The 18295-nt window shown below is 40.5% G+C and overlaps 1 protein-coding gene across 1 annotated transcript in view; it reads left to right on the top strand.

The window, feature by feature from the left end:
• LOC136679212 (protein ENTREP2-like) overlaps positions 1-18295 on the top strand; it is a 226865-nt gene that overhangs the window by 182129 nt on the left and 26441 nt on the right. The window contains exon 4 of the mRNA XM_066657615.1: positions 9223-9354. Coding sequence (XP_066513712.1) covers positions 9223-9354 — 132 coding nt within the window. The remainder of the gene's footprint in view (positions 1-9222; positions 9355-18295) is intronic.

The following is an 18295-nucleotide window of genomic DNA, read 5'->3' as shown; positions in this document are numbered from 1 at the left end:
GCAACAGCTGAAATGGCCCCATCAGCATTTTTTTTTTTTTTTTTTTTTTTTGCTGTAGTGATTAAAGAAAAAAGACTCATCGTTTTGGCAAACCCACTTTAGAGCCCTGGAATAAAACACTGTTTGTTCCTGCAATTTCAAAGATCATCAAATCCCCTTGAAATCCTCTGAATTTAAAGCGAAACACTGGCGTTTATCGGCGGATGCTTTTCTCGCCTTTCTTATGATTATTAATTATCCCGCGGGGGTCTCTTTCCCCATGCACATTAATCACACAGGGATTCAATTTTTTTCAGAAATTTTTTTCAACAAAAAAACAATTAAACGCTTGAGGTGCTTCTCATGGTTGCAAATTGGGAGCGTACTGGGTGATATTTCTCTGCTCCTTCAAGTCTTTTCCCAAATGAGACTTTTGTATTCCACTGGTTGAATGCATGCTGTTTCAGTGCCTACCGCTGTGCTCCAGGTTATAATCATCCATACTTACAGGTTCTCCTTTGTAACTGTGTGTGTCTTCTTACTGGAAGAGCAAGACACTCTCTCTCTCATGTTTTAAAATGTATGTGAATTCTATTATCACCTAGATGTTGGGTTAACTGCAGTTTCTTCTGTTAGTTCCCATATACATTGAAGCATCACTGAATTAGGAACACCTACCTTTTTTCAGCCCATCATTCATTTTATCAGTTCCACTGACCATACAGAAGCACTTTGTAGTTCTACAATTACAGATGGTAGTCCACCTGTTGCTCTGCATACATTTTTATCCCCATTTCATGCTGCTCTTCAATGGTCAGGACCCCCAGAGGACCACCATATTGCAGGAATGGTTTGGGTGGTGATCATCCTCAAGCCTGCAGTGGCGCTGATGTGGTGGTGGTGTGTTAGCATGTGTTGTGCTGGTACAAGCGGATCAGACACAGCAGTGCTGCTAGAGTTTTTAAAGCAGTCACTGCTGGACTGAGAATGGTCCACCAAGAATATCCCATTAACAGCATCATGTAACCGGAGTGACTTTTCTCCCTCTCAGTTTTCTGCTGCTTCCCCTTGCAGCTTTGGTAACCGGACTTCATAGTTCACCTCACCACCAGCATCAGTCCTGCTTAGCGACAGCTCAAGTGTGTACCTGTGTAGCAGTAGTGCTCACGTTAGAACTGACAGCTGAGCTGAGCATTCCCGGAGCATGCACATTTCATGTCTCCTGATCTGCCAGAATCAGGCTGTACCATTCAGTAAAAAGAGAGATAGATAGGATAAATAATTCAAGAAAAAATGTTATAGCAAATCACAACCATGTTTAGTTTGCTATTTTAACAGATGGAATTATGTTTTATTTCAAAAGCCTACACAAGGCAGTACTATTAAAATAATATTAATAGCCCTCAAAGGGGCCCCATGTCAGTGCCAGGCCCTTAGAATCGTCCTAACCTTTCACCCATTGGCGGCTCCCTGATCACAGAACATGAAGTGTCTGAATACATTCATTCATTGTCAGGAACCACTTATCCACTTTGGGGTCATGGTGGGTACAGAGCCTACAAAGAATTACTGGGCGCAAGGTGGGATCACACCCTGGAGGGGGCGCCAGTCCTTCTGTGCAAATACAGTACTCTGCAAAATCCTAGGCACATGAGATTATTGTTGTTATTTAAAATAATCAATCTGTCAACATTTGTGGTGCCTGTATAAAATAAATACAACAAAAGTAGTATATGTGAGCTAGTGGTAGTGAGCAACATATTCATATTCCAGATATTCTCTTTGATCGTATGGTTCTGTTGAATCAAAAGCACACTTGATTTAACATAAATAATTATATATTAAACCTCAAATAACGCAGAATATCACTTCTTATGTTCATTTTTAGTCAAATAAACTCTTCTCAGATAAATACCTTTGTTAAATTTTATGGTCTCAGGTGCAGAGTACTGTATATGCTCTGGAGAATGTTTAAGGTCACTTACCCAATGACAGGCATCAGCTATACAGATATAAACCCCCAGGGTTGGGCTGAGGAACAGTGAGTCTGCGTTCTCTGGTGTGAACAACATGAATGAGTTGGAGTGGTGTTTGCGATGCACAACTAATCATTGAGCATCAGCACATGATGGCACAGAAAAGTTCCCGTGTTTAGTGTAAAGTCCTTGTAGAAGAGTAGAAGCTGTTACTGCAGCAAAGGAAAGCATTCAACCAATTATCACCCTTGATTTTTTAAACTTCAGCCATTGATGATTTCTTTTCAGTGTATAGGAACCAGTGCCAGTCCGCAGTACCAGCAGAGAAGAGCTGTGCTGCTGGGCAGTTGTCAGTAAGTCAGTAAGGGTTAGCTCTGTGAGACATGTGCCTGAAGCCTTTTCCTCAAGTCACTCCCAGGATACTGGCAACTCTGAAACAAAGAGCTGACATGAAAGCTTCTTTTTCCCTTCAAACCAAATTTCCCATGCATCACGGCTTCCTCATTTTGTTCAGTGTGGGGGTGTGAGATGTGTTATCTTGTATATTATATTCATTCATTCAGTCATCTTCTGTAACCCTTGTTCAGAGTCAGTGGGTGAGGGCCTACCTGGAATCACTGAGTGCAAGGCAGAAACACACCTGAATTTGATGCCAGTCCAAATAAATGTGTTATATGTATTGCTGTAATGTTGTCTAATCCAGATGTTAGTATGAGGGCAGACATAGTGCAAGATGACCACAGTATAAACTCTCACTATGCCTGAAATTAACACTGGATTTATATGGGCCCATCTCAGCCTACAAACTGAGCTTGAATGTTATAGAAAAATAATGGAGCCATCAGTAAACTCAGTTACAAAATAACAGTTCAGTGATGAAGATATGCACATTTTGAGCTGCATTTTCTCACACATACATCTGGACATTTTGACACATTTAAAACCATAACAGAACCCTAATTGGTTTTAAAAGCTTGAGAAAAATGTATGCACACCTGTCACGGTTCTATGCTAAAAATACAGTAAATGGAGTGGAATATGAAATCAGCTGCCATTACAATATCTACAGAAATATTTAGGGCAGTCAATCCATTACTAAAAAAAAATACTATTGGATTAGTTGTGATTAATCACATATTTTCCTTATAAGTGAAGCTTTCATTAATAGTTAGATAAATTATATTTAAATGTAAAATATAAGAATCAATTTAAGATCAGCGTGGCACACAGCTCCGGGGTCCTGGGGCTGTGACTTTAAACCCGGCTCTAAATGCATTTCTGTAAGGTTTTTGGTGTGTTCTGTGTCCACATGGGTTACCTTTGGGTGTTTCCTCCTATGGTCAACTTTGGTAGGTGGACTTGCTTCTCCAAAGTGCCCATAGGTGTGAGTGTGTGTTGCCCCGCGATAGATTGGCACCCCCTCCAGGGTGTGTTCCTACCTTGCGCCCAGTGATTCCAAGTGGGCTCCGGATCTACTGCGACCCTGAATGAGCGGTGACAGACAATGAATTAATGAATGTAAGATAATGGAATTATAATTATATTAATTGTGTCAAAAAATGTAACAATTGAATTGTGTCAATCATAGCAATATTCATGGATTAACCATGATTAATCACTAGCTAAAATGCTAGTAGTATACTGTAATTTTGAGAGGGAGATAAATATGTGATATTTTGTGTAGTGTAATTTTTGTATGTCAGTGTAGTTTTGGTGATTTTTTAATTAAAGCCTTTTAATTTGCTGAAGGGTGGTGCAGCAGGTAGTGTCGCAGTCACACAGCTCCAGGGGCCTGGAGGTTGTGGGTTCAAGTCCCGCTCCGGGTGACTGTCTGTGAGGAGTTGGTGTGTTGGTGTGAGTTGGTGTGTTTCCTCCAGGTGCTCCGGTTTCCTCCCACAGTCCAAAAACACACGTTGGTAGGTGGATTGGCGACTCAAACGTGTCTGTAGGTGTGAGTGAATGTGTAGAACATTAACATTACTGCAGTGAAGCTCTTGGCTCAAACAATAAAGCTGCAACACTGTGAAAGAAGTAAAGTATATACAATACATATAACGACAAATACAGTGTCATCCATCTTACATTCATTCCAGACATCCCATCTCACAGACCGAGCAAACATTCAGATCAGTTGTAACATTACAATGACCTCCTTGTTGTGTAAAGTCTGTGACAGTAGCTCTGTTGCTGTACAGTTTGTGTTAGTCATGCATGTAATTCATCAGTGATCACAGGATGCAGTTGGGTGGATATTTTTTTCTGTTGTTGGACTATTTTCAGTCCATCAAAGACACTGAATTGTTAAATGTGTCTGACCCATACGTCTTTCTGATGTTGTTCCCATCATTTTACAAACTGTCCTCGGGCTTTTGGTCAGATTCCTCTTACCCTGAAAATGCAACACATTTTAAAAACCTACTCTTGATACTATGGACCTTGATAATCCCAGGCCCATTTCTACTCTCACTTTTCTTTCAGTGTACTACAGAATGTTGTGACTTCTCAGTTAAAATCACTCATGCTCACCTATGATCTGTTCAATATATTTCAGTCAGGTTTTCACTCCCATCCCAGGAAAGAAACTGCTCTTCTATGGGTAGTTAATGATCTTCATTCTGCAGATCCTGGCCTCATTAACACCTTACTCCTCTTAGACCTCAGTGCTGCTTTCACTAGTTAATCATGATGTCTCATTATCCCATCTTGAATGTTACAGAGACATCCATGGCACTGCCTTAATCAGGTTCACACTATATCTAACTAAAAGGCAACTCTTCATTTCCGCTGGCAAATATAAATACCACCCTGCAGCTTTTCAAGGTATACTTCAAGGCTGTTGTTTATTTATTTATTTATTTAAATGCTGTTGATGTGTTTTCTTAATCTGTCCCTTTAAACCATCCACAGATTTGAACTGAACGTGGATGTTATTTGCTGCATTTACCTCCCCCAGGGAGACACAGCCTTCTTTGTTTTAAAAGCCCCAACATGTTGCTTATAACCTCCATGTACGGTTAAAATGTGGCTACAAAAATGTGTTAAACCATTAAATTAGAAACACCTACTTTGTATCTACATTCATTTTGTTGTGCAAATATGAGTTGATCAGACACAGCAGGGCTGCTCGAGTTTTGAAAGCCCTCACTGCTGGACTGAGAAAATTCCACCAACAAAAAATATCCAGCCAAAAGTGTCTTCTGGGCAGCGTCTAGCATCCACTGATTAAGGAACTATTGTCTTGGACTTTGGGTCTGTCCCAAAACCTAGTGAGCTGTCTAACTTTTACGTCACAGTGTGCGAACTCCTGACATGTAGGCTGTCCCACTTCTTAGATATCTCATTATGCTCTCTACTAAGGTATCTTAATTCGGCTGAATTTAAAGGCAGCATTGAACCCTTCCTTAGCTGCGAAGGCAATCCCAGAATGTAATGCAAGAACAACTCCTGTCCATTTCACTCTTTTACCAGAGCAACTGAGGTGATGTTAGCCACTGAGGTAAAAATAACACAGGTTGCGTGCGGTGTAACACAGGTAACTAAAGCGTCTCAATAATCTGCCTCATGAGTACAGACTTATCGTTAGAACGTTACCTACTTAAACAGCTGTCTATGTAGTCAGTGCCTACTTAGACAGCTCACTAGGTTTTGGGACAGACCCTATATATCTACAAGGTGAACCAGTGAGGTAGGTGTGTCTAACAAAGTGGACAGTGAGTGGACAGAGTGTTTAAAAACTCCAGCTGCACTAACCACACACTAACCATCAGTGTGACTTCAGCACTGAGAATGATCCACCATCCAAATCATACCTGCTCTATGGTGGTCCTATGGGGTCATGGCCATCAAAGAGCAAGGTGAAATGGGGATAAGAAAGTATGCAGAGAAACCGATGGACTGCACTCTGTAATTGTAGAGCAACAAAGTGCTCCTAATTGGAACAACAGTTGATATGTTGATGATATGCAAAGCATTTTGACTATTATTCAGACGTAGCATGATTTCAGACTCCAGAATTGCCTAATATTTTAGCCTAAAGCTGCTGTCTAATGTTCCAATTTCTAGGACTTTCAGTTTCAACACTTATTTACCCAGCTGGTTTATTTCTCGGTCCAAACTGCTCAGAGGACTCATCTCAACCATGAGTGAAGGCCAGAAATTTTAATGAATTTTCTCTTAGGCTATGTTCAGACAGCAGGTAAAAGTGGCCCAAACGTGATCTGCTGCCCAAATATAATTGTTTTATCTGGTCGTTCATATTATGTTTTGAATGTGGATTGTATCTGACATTTGTCTGAACTGATCTCAGTCCAGAACAGAACTGCATTCACAAGAGACCCTCCACACACTTCTCACCTTTCCTTTTTGCACTTCATCAAAAGAGCGGATTTCTGTGTTTGGTTCAAATATGGAAGACCATCAAAAAAGACATGAAGCTCAGTTTCTTCTAAATGACGTGAAAGAGACGTCTAACAAAGAGACATAAATTCAGTGATGAAGGGAAACCATAGTGACAGGCTTTTGATGATGTTGCTGTAACAGGTCTGAAGTTATGATGAAAATTAATCCGGATTGATGGAAAAGTTCTGATATCATTTCTGATCTCCCTGGTCAGACAGAGGTTGCATTGCCACGTATTGGATATGTACTGGAATAGAGGACCACATGTGAAAGAGGCCCGAACCAGAAACGAAGAATCAGAGTCAGTGTGTTTCTTTGCTGTTTACACTGATGTAGAAATGGCACATGACAAAAAAGATTTGGGCCACTTTTATTGTTATAACAACGGTATGTAACATAGTGTAAAGGTAAATGTAAGTGTAAAGGTGGAGCATGTAACACGGTGTAAAAAGTATTACAAAGCATCCACATCAAATCTGGACATGCCACACACAGTAGGTCAAACACTGAGCTGATTTGAAATATTCTTGGCTTCATTTTCTCTTTAAGTAAATGATTTTTAGAACAATAGCACCTCTTTTACCTGTCAAGAGAAACTTTCTTTGGAACAGTCTTACGGGACCACATCCTCTGATTTCGTCTGGACTTTAATACTTCTGTAATTGTATAATTCTACTGTGGGGAATTGCTGTAATTACCTTCTGTTGGATCCAATTCCCCATCGACAGAAATGTTTTTCCCATCCCAGACATGTCCTGTCTGACTTTGAATTCTTCTTGAAAATGTAGCATTGGACTTGAGGACACATCTTCAGGGGAATTGGAGTAGCCACAGACACAGTTCCGAATGTAGTTTATTCTATCACAATCCCTCTGGGATTTTTTTTCCCATCTGAGATCAGTATGCAAATTAAAATGAGAATTCATTTATCTTCCGTTACTGCTTCATCCTGATCAGGGTCACAGCAGAAGATCATTGGGCACAGGGCAGGAGCACACCCTCTACTAGGCACGAGTTCCTCACAGGGCATCACACACTGTGGCATCACACACTATGGACTATTTCACACAGACAGTCTACCTGCCCATATGTACTTTTGGAAACCCACACAGACACAGGAAGAACACCTCACAGACAGTGACTCTAGCAGAGAATCTGAGATCCTGGAACTATGTGATAGTGACCCCACCTTGCTGCCTCAAAGGATGCATTGCTACACAAAATGAATTTAGGTTGCATGGGGTTTTAGGTTTGTTTTGCACTAAGCTAACGTTTATTAAAATCATGAACCACTTATTTAGTTCATTATCTGACTGAGAGCCTACTGAACTCTCTCTCTCTCTCTCTCTCTCTCTCTCTCTCTCTCACACACACACACACACACACACACTCCTACTGTAAACTGTAAAAAAGATTCAGGAATAAATGAATCAAATAAATAAATACATAACAACAAAGGGAATCCCAGCTCAAATAGCTTTCTTGGGAAAAAGCATTAAGATCCTGGAGGGGGTCTAAATGCTCGCTTTGCACAGGAAGTTGGAAGCAGACGTGCCTCATAAAACCCGACTGTTGTCATGGAAACGTGACAATGATATCTCAGAGGCGGATTGTCACCTCCGCTGAACCGGGCTCAGTGCAGGATACAGTCCGCTTTAATCCTACAACAATAGAATAGGAAACACCCGCATACATACTAACACACACATAAACATACACACACACACACACACACACACACAGCGCCGTCTGTGCCAGTCCTTTACTCAGTAGAATGACAGATAGCTGGCACCATGGTGGTGCCCCAAGCCTGGGGCTCATACACTCCACAGCAGCCAATAACTTCCTCCACTGGCTTACCAACAGATAAACAAACTCTCTCGCCATCTTTCTCTCTCTCTACCTCCCTCTCTCTCACTCTGTCTCTCTCTTTCACTTTGTCTTTTACGTCCCTCTCTATATCTTACTCTGTATCACTTTCTCTACTTTCCTCATTTCTCATTGTCTTCCTCTTTCCCTTTTTTCTATTTCACTCATTTCTTATCATCACTCTCTGTAGTTTTCTCTCGATCTATCTTTCTCTCATATCCATATTATCTGTTGCTATTTCTGCATTTCTCTCTCTTTACCTCTCTCTCACTCTCTCTCTCTCTCAGATTCAATACATTCCCTGTATTTCCTTGATGTCTCTCTCCCTCTCCTAGTTTACTTTGCACACCTCTCTGCCCCTCTTTCTCTATCTACTTAATTTCTCATTGTAACCTCTGTACTTCTTTTTTTCTGTCTTCCTCATCTATCTATCTATCTATCTATCTATCTATCTATCTATCTATGTCTCATCAACCTCTCTTTTTCTTCTCTTCGTTTTTCCTTTTACTCTGTCAATGCTCTTTCTTTCATACACACATACTGTCTTTTGCTCTCTTACTCTCTCTCTCTGTGTCTCTCTCTCTGTCTTTCTCTCTCTCTCTCCCACTCTTAATGTGTGTCCATTCTCTTTCCGTCTCCCTCTCTCTTTGTCCTCAGAGAGTGTGCTGAATGACTGCAGTATTAATGGAGTAGTTTCCTCAGCTCAATTAACCCTGGCTGGCAGGGTTCAGGCTTGGCTTTTCTGTAATCTGGGTCAAACTGAGGCACCTTGTTCTAAGCACTGTATCTGTTGTACACACTGTCGCAGTTGTTTGGCCGTGTTCTGAACCCCGGTCTGTCCTCTCTTAGCCGCAGTAAAACCGCTAGAGCAGGTGTGTTTGGTGATGGATAGCGCCTGATGGGGGAGATGTTTTGGTGTCACCTTTGGGGATAACTCTGACAGTGATGCTGTGTGTGTGTGTGTGTGTGTGTGTGTGTGTGTTTCCCGTCTGTCTGACAGATAAAGTTCGACAGTGATGGCGTGTGTGTTTGCTGCGAGCTGCAGCACCACAGCTCCAGCTGCAGCAACCTGGGAGAGACACTGAAGCTCAACCCACTGAGGGACTGCAACACCATCCGCCTGCGTCTCAAGGTGTGTATGACTGAGAGAAATATAGGGACACATACTACAAAGGCCCTTCATGCAGGCACACTTCCAGGCTTTCACTCTTACGTTTTACACGTCAGTGAATATATACATTTGTGTATTAGGCAGATGATTTTATTCAGAGTGACTTACAGTGTTAATCATGCCACTGAGGCAGACAAATGCAGAATTAGGAGTCTTGCCCAAGTACTCTTATTGATACAGTCTAATGTTCCTGTTTAGTCTGGGAATGAACCTTAGCCTCTTTTGTGAACACAGCCATATTTTCGTCTACGTTACAGCTGGGTTTTCTCAAACTGTGGGGCATCTATCCAGGACAGGGGCATAAGTACAAGTGGTGGGGGGTGCAAACACTCAACAGATAAATATAATACCCTGGTGTTTTTATCCTGATGGTTCTTAGTAAATTCATTTTTCACTCATTAGCCTCTTTTTGAAAGTGACAAAACATGAGTTTAAAATTGATAGAATATTCAAGTTTCAAAATTTGTAAGCATTCTACATTTAGATGATGAAATGAAAAGCAATAAAAGAGTATTCATCAAATGCTTAGCCTTTGCAGAAAAAAGGCTATGTATAGCAAGGCTAGAAACCACTGTTGAATAAGCTTCACTTTGAGCCCTCAGATGGCACTGCATGAGGATCTGTCATGCTAATGTGACAAATATACTTCAAAAAACTACTGTCACTTAAAGGGAATGTGTACAATTGTGGGGAAATGCAGTTCTCTCTGCTTGTTTTCATTCAGAAGCTCTGTGTCTTTTAAGGTGAAACTGTGTGTTTGAGGGGGAAAAGAATTACTGTATATGGCTGAAGATTAACTTGTCTGTAAGTTTATATTCACTGTTTGACTTACCACAGAAACTCATTTGTTATTCAAGTTGTTTAGTCTTGTAGCACTTTCAGTAATGCAATTAACCATCTCCTGAGTTTGGAGACATTTCCACCTTAAGTGATCCAAAATAGCAAAATTAAGGCTATATCACCAAAAAAAAAAAAAAAAAAGTAATTTCCTCAGCTTGGTTTGTTACGTTAGGAGTTCTCGCCATTTTCTTAAACTCCAGAGGCAGTTTTAGATTTTAGTTTACAGTAGGAGTGTGTGTGTGTGTATATGTGAGAGAGAGAGAGAGAGAGAGAGAGAGAGAGAGAGAGAGAGAGAGAGAGAGAGAGAGAGAGAGAGAGAGAGAAAGAGAGAACCTAGCATACCAAACAGAGACCATTTGTTTTATTACTAATTTACAGACACTGTGGCTTCATAAACAGACTGGAGAGCTAACAAAAATGTGTATTATACATCAGTTCACAATTGCTACACTTCTGTTCGCCAAGTCCTTTATAGTTTTGATTGTTAAATAAATATTAAACTATTCCACATGTTTATATGCTTTTTTTTTCATTTCCTTAGGAATATTGTTGAATATGTTCTGCTGATATCTTCTGTTAAAATATCTTGTACAGTTTTTTACAATAGTTCCTGACAACACATTCCAAAATGCTCTTTGTGCATGTGCATCTGTTTTGTGGTGACATCAGGACAGTGGTTTTCTAATGCGTGTCATAGTGTACTCAAGAAGAAAGAAACAATTTAGTTTCATCATTCCTTTCATCCCCTGCGTGCTTTATCGGCGGGAGAGATTTAAAAGCCTGATGCATTAGAAAGATCTGCAGAAAATAGTGAAGAAGATCCAGCTCATGCTGTGTACCGAAAGACAATCAATCAAAATCTAATCTATTGTGATATAGAGAATTTTCATTATACGTACAGCTCAAATTGACTGAAGAATCTTTTTTGACAGGCCTATAATAATTCTGGCTTTTTGGATTACTGGATTTCTTGAGCTCTGAAATGTTACTCTTGTTAAACTAATAAATAGCATCCATAATAAAACAGAGCTTCAGAATGAGACATTAATATTGCAGAGGAAAGATTACACCCATTGACTCTGTGTTCCAGCACACAGAATTTGTAATGAAATTAATACTGAGGTTAATCTTGTCTTAGAAACATATTGACAATAGAAATGGAATGCTATGGAACAGCTGCAGGAGGAGACTAAGATCACCATGCTCAGTGTTGAGAGTTGGCTAGAGGGGTATAAAGCCCCCCATCCTCAGCATTGGGCTGTTGAACCGGTTGATAAAGCCCTATCCAACCCTTTTGGGATGTGTTGGTAGTGCCTTTAAGGTCCAGAACTCATCTGATATCAATACCTGACTTCACTGTGGTTCCTGTGTCTGAATGCAGTCAGATCCTCACAGCAATTTTGCAATATTTATTGTAAAGCCTTCCCAACACCTATAAATAGCCTTTATTCCAAAAGAAACATTGGATAAGCAGCTATTGACAACCTTCTGGACTTAAGTCTATTCCAGTTCCATACTTTACAAGAGTATCCTAAATAATATATGACACCCAGCTATTTATTTCTATATTTTTATTTGTTTTTGCTCTAATGTTTCTCTACCTAACTCCAAGCCAGCTCACACAGTTGTATATCTCTCTGCTGCTGCATGACACCAGCGCAAACACAGAGGTCAGTGGTCAGCCCATGTCTGGTGTGAATGTTTATGAAGCAGGACCTTAGTGATGTCTTCTATCTCCACACATCTAAGACAAATGTTTCTTCTGACTTTCTAGTTAGTGCTGGGCAGTACACTATATGGCAAAAGGGTTGCTCAAATAACTCAGATTTCTTCTAAAATCAAGATTATTGACAGGGAAGTTGTCCCCTTTTCGTGGAAGTAACAGCCTCTCCTGTTCTGGGATGGCATCGGGCTACATGCTTAAACATTGTCGTGAGGAATTGACGGCTTTAAATTACACTTTAAGAAGCCATCTACTGAAATATATTTTAGGGACATTGTAATGTGGACGTAGTAAAGTTGGAGATATGCAGGCATTACTTGTTTTATTCGAGTCTGAGACAAAAATTACACAAATTAATGAGAGCAATAGTTTTTTTTTTACAGACACTGAGGCTGTGTAATCACATTTAACAGTTTTAAGGAAATGCTTAAGGAAAAATGTAAGAGCTTATGACAATTTCCATAAGAAAATCCTTATGTAGGTCGGCACAGTGGGGTGACAGCTAGTGGTTGTGGGTTTGAGCCCCGCTCTGGATCACTTTCTATGAGGAGGGTGCTGTGTTCTTCCCCTGTCTGCATGGATTTCCTCCAGGTGCTACAGTTTTCTCCCATGCTCCTGTGTGTCACCCTGCAATGGACTGGTGCCCCTTCTAGTGTGTGTTCCTGCCTTGTGCTCAGTGATTCCGGGTAGGTTGTAACCGGAAGGTTGCCGGTTCGATCCCCAGACCTGGCAGGTCATGACTGAAGTGCCCTTTTGCACCTATTGGGTTTAATGCGGAGAACAGATTCCTCTGTGTGCAAGCCCAGTGGCCAGTAAAGTGATTCTAATTCTAATCCTAGGCTCTGGACCCACCACAAGCCTAAACTTGGTCAACATTTCAGACAATAAATGAAAAACCCTATGGGAAAGTCCTATGGCTGCTGGTTCCTGACCTTATCAGTGCTTAGTTGAGATTGTATGCTCACACAAATGTCTCCAGTACCTTCTGTGTAGTGTAGTCTGTTACTGCAATATTGCACAACATTACTTCTGGTCTATCACACAACCTCAAAGATACCAGACTTTCTATAGAAGTAGAACTATGTGACTCTCTTCTTACTGCATTATAATAGACCCCTGACCTCCCACCGCAGCTGAAACGTGAACCTACATCCTGTCTGCACATTTCTCTTCTAAACACAACTTACAATTCTAAACACAACTTACAATTCTCACATACACCACTCCCTCCCTCAGGGGCCAAATACAATATTAATTTTACACACAGTTGCTTGAACTGCTTGATCATGCACGGATATTAATGGTTCTCCTCACATTTTGCCTTTGGCCACACATTTAGCAATCAGTGTGTACAGAGTCATAGAGGAGTTAATGCTTCTGTTCCCTGCCTCAGCTCAGTGTATAAGCTGTAAAAGTGGCCGTGCCCTTTCCTGACCTTTGATTGGCTGTCGGCAAGTCAGCTCAAGGCTCAAACACCCTTTTAACCCTTTTTCTTACAGCTAGTGCTGCAGCTTCGTTATTTCAGCCTGATTTGCCATGTTAAAACGCAAGTCCTCTGTGTCTCTGAGGACAATTATTCTCTGCCAGCACATCTGTTAGACAGATGTAGGTATTCATCCATTCAGCAATACACAAATGCACACTACAGCCATAGGCAACTTACAGGCTCTCTCTTAAGACTAGTTATGACACACCCAGGGGCATACAGAGGCTGTTTAAATGCCCACACCATATCTGGCCTAAAGATGGGTATTTAAGTCAAATTTGATGTACAAATGTGTGCATGAAGTTTTCGTGCTAAAATAATATATGCAGTGGGTGGAAGTATTTAGGCAGCACACACACATTCAGTCACACAGTCACATTCAGTGTCAGTCAGGACACTTTTGAGTCGCCAATCCACCTACCAACGTGTGTTTTTGGACTGTGGGAGGAAACCGGAGCACCCGGAGGAAACCCACACGGACACGGGGAGAACACACCAACTCCTCACAGACAGTCACCCGGAGCGGGAATCGAACCCACAACCTCCAGACCCCTGGAGCTATCTGACTGCGACACTACCTGCTGCACCACTATTGTTGAAAATAATGTTTATGTAATATATTTTATCCATGTGGGAACCATTATTGTAATAAAGGATAACAATGAAATATGAACAAACAAGGTATAGTTAATGCATCATTTATCCTGTGCTTGTGATCTGTATGTCATTATATAGTACTGTATGGGAGAGCACAGAATAATGAGAAACTGTGAATGTATCATACCCTGAGGTGTTCCTGGGGGAAAATCCAAAGCACAAGGTCTATATACATAGCTTATCCCTCTTTTTCTTTTTTTCTAAAAAAAAAAAAAACAGAACAAAGTCATCATTTTCAGTCCAAGATCATTACTTTCAGCAGTATGGTGATTTGCTATACGTATAATGTGGCCTTATTTGCCAACGATATGTACAACATTAAGTATTTAACATCTCAGCATCACTTTACATGAATATATAGCATTAGGAGTGTGACGAGAAATTATTTCAGGGCTCAGTTCTCTCTCTCTCTCTGTCTCTCTCTCTCTCTGTTTCTCTCTCTCTCTCTCTGTCTCTCTCTCTCTCTCTCTCTCTCTCTCTCACACACACACACACACACACACACACACACACACACACACACACACACATACAGTCAGTGTGTCCCACCAGGGATTTCTCTATTTTCCGACTGCATTAGTTTTGACATTTAGCGAGTGCATGGCCCATTTAGTGGAGTGGGAATTACACGCTGCTCTTAAGAGCCACAGCCTTATTGGAAATGTCTCTGTGTGTTTCCTCACCAGTCTCTGCGAAATAATATGCAGATGAGGCTCAGGGATCATTAGTTATGCAGCCCTAATTACTGCTCCCGCTCGCTTTCCTTTGGTGGTGTCTGAGCGCTTTAGCCACGCTCACACTGATGGCAGCTTCCTTTTGACTCTTTGAGGCAACGGGACACGGAGCCTTTTCATATTCAATATCTTTTAAATTGTTTGTGTTTACAGTGGGTGATACTGTGTTTGTTATCAGTAGAGAGGGTGACTCTAATTCACAGGCTCATGACTCAACTCAGAATTAAGCTTATGACTCACATCTCAATTCTTGTTTTGAATCGTAGGACTCCCAGTTTGATTCAGATTAAGATTTTATGACTCACAACTCAGCTCTGAGTTCAGACCTTGAGTGACTCGTGACTGAACCTAGGCTATAACTCGTGGCTCAGAAATTGCTTTAGATCTTATTTCAAGTCTTGAGATGTTTTCACATTTGTTCCAAATTCTTGAGATGTTCTCCTGTGTTTTCATGATGATAGCAATAATTTTGTAATCGTTTGGTAAATGCATGGAAATGCTTCCACATCATTCCTACACTTGCCCCAAAAAGGATGTAAGATGTTTTTTTTTTTTCATTAGATGAAAAAAGGCCCACCTCCAAATATCATGTATCATATTTAATACATTTGGCTTTAAAGGGTCAAGGTGTGTTATTGTCCCATTTCATCTCCAGGACTTTAGTGTTCTCTTATTTAAGGCTGAAACGATGATTCGGGTAACACGAATAATTCAATTACTAAAAATGTTTGAGGCAATTTAATTCTTCTCACCAAAGTCTATCTATTTTAAATGTCTCTTCTATTGTATCACTCCCGCTTTGTAGACTACCGCTAATAGGGTGACCAGACGTCCTCTTTTTTAGACTTAAAAATATCCAGGCGAAAATTCACAAATGTCCGGGATTTTGTTTTTCTAGAGCTTACATAAAATTTCGAGAAGCGTTTCGTTCAAAAACTAGTCCCGCCCTCCCCTACTCCGATTGGTTCGTTTGAGTGAGAAGGGGGAGTGGTGAAGTAGCCTAAAATCTTCTGATTGGACGGTCTGACTGTAGAGCTACCGTTATTGGTCGATAACCTTCTCTGTAAACATTTAATTGGTCAGTCTGCACGTCAGTAGTCCTTGTTTCCGTCAGGCAAAGCTCATGTACCTACCCTCATCTCGAGCAGCTATGCCGAAACGTAAACGTCCTCTTTTTCACAATCTCAGATCTGGTCACAATAACCGCTAAGCTCCAGTATCATTGTTTTACACGGACTGTTATAACTGACGCGCATTTCAAAGATTTAAAGCGGAGCGATTTATTGTGCTCGCTATGGCAATGTCAGAAAATGAAGATAAAGATGTGTGTAAAAGGCCAAGAATGTCTGAAGTGTGGGGACATTTTACGCTGCCTAAAGCGGACAATGAAGTGTGTACACTGAAAAACGGACCTGGCCTACCATAATAGTTGTTCATCAATGCCCGAACTGAAAGCAACGGGCGTGTGCGCGTGTACACACACACTCACACACACACACACACTGAGAGGTTACATCTCAAAACGCACCTTCCCCATATATAAGGCAGTAATAATAAATGCAACAGGTGGACAAATTAATTTATGGCTACATGAATAACAGCCAATTACTTGCTCATTTTAAGAGGCATTTCATTAAGCATTACACTATTCATATAGTCGTTTAAAAACACAACAGTATGCTTTACCCAATTGATTAATCAAAGAAAAAAAATCATCAGAATATTCAATTCCAAAAATATCCAATATTTGCAGCCCTACTTTTATTTTACATCAATCAATAATGAAATCTTTCAGATATTTACCTCTCCTTCTAGAGAAGATAATGTAATGTACCTTTACGGACCACAACTGGACTTTAAAACCACTGTTGTACCTTTAAAGGTACATTTGCACTGTTTGTACCTTTAGTGACCAATAACGTATACAGTGACCAATACAGTACCTTTTCTAAAAGCGTAGACATGAAACCCAAACCCTGCCTTTCAAAATGGACCAGAGATTGCTGCTCTGGACTGAAAACCTTTCATACTTGACCAAACGTACCAAACCCATGGAGCAAGCTTACCAGTGTACAGAGAAAACACTGTAGTGTGAAAACGCCCCAATGACTTTCACCTTGAATCTGACTTTAGATCTTACAACACGAACTTTGGCCCTGACTTCAGATTTTAGGACTTGCATTTTACATCCCAGTGACATATGAACAGAGCTGCATTTGCATCCCTGTTTCATATTAGGAATATTCCATATTAGGAATTCTGGGTCTCATCTCTCATTCTCTATAGGAAAACAAATGTTGTTTTGAAAATCGCCCTGTGGTAAACAAAACTGCCCTGACCTAAAAGGTGCTGTTAATTTACCCACACTCCACATTCAGGTTTCACTTTCTGGTTTACGCAGTCATTAAACACTCCAGCTGATATGAAGAATTAAATTGTTGCTGCCACTCAGTTTGATCGCCTGTTTGTGGCTCTATGTCAGTGGTCCCTAAGGGAGAAGGTGGGCTTTTGTTATATGTTTTCCTTTTCTTTCTTTTTTTTTTCAATAAGTGGTCAGAACTTAATAAAAAAATGTGCTGAGGCATCTCCCCCATGATTTTAGAAGTGATGTGTAAAGTGCTAGTGCACTTCTGTTGTTTCAGCAGTCATGTTTAGTTGAGTTATTTATATGAAAGAACCAACCCCCAATATTTATTTATTTTTAAAATCAGAGCAGTTGATCGCCCTCTTGCTTAACAATCTCTGCTCTTCTGGGAGTGCTTTACTGTAGATGCTGGAACATTGCTGTGAGGATTTGTTTGCATTCAGCCAAGACAGCATTAGTGAGGTCAGGTACTGATGTTGGATGATTAGTTCTGAGCCACAAATGCCACTTCAACCCATACTCCAAAGCCCAGTGCTGGGGGTCTTTATATCCCTCTATTCATTTTTTGTCATTGTGTGTCCCTTTGTGTTGTGTGTGTGTGTGTGTGTGTGTGTGTGTGTGTGTGTGTATACATTTGAACCCTTTGTCAGCACTGGGAAAACCTGTTCTGTGTAACTCTAAACAATGACTGTATGTATTAATATTGGCCTGTTCAGCAGTGCAATGGACTACATTTCCCAATATGCTTTTTGCGAATTAGTTATTAGTTGATTTCCATCCTGTAGTTACCGCAGCAAAATAAACATTTTATTAATACTCTTCCTTTCCAGGTGTACACAAACGTTACACTGCATAGCTTATGAGCTTCTTGGCTCAGACTAAAAACTCCCCATCGATAATATTCTCTATGGTGTTTTGTATTTCCTGTACAAATATGTTGTGTTCAATCGATTGTGCACACTCTAAACCTAATTGGTTGAATAATTTCAGTCAATCCAAGAATCAAAGAAGCTCATGAGATACTGATGAGCAACAGACATTTCCACACCACACACACACACACACATCCCAACTATAGACATCATAGGCAAAAATCA

The sequence above is a fragment of the Hoplias malabaricus genome, chromosome Y, assembly GCF_029633855.1.
Source record: "Hoplias malabaricus isolate fHopMal1 chromosome Y, fHopMal1.hap1, whole genome shotgun sequence".
NCBI classification, from domain to species: Eukaryota; Metazoa; Chordata; class Actinopteri; order Characiformes; family Erythrinidae; genus Hoplias; species Hoplias malabaricus.
The sequence above is the reverse complement of the archived record's forward strand: the minus strand, read 5'-3'. Positions and strand labels throughout refer to the sequence as shown.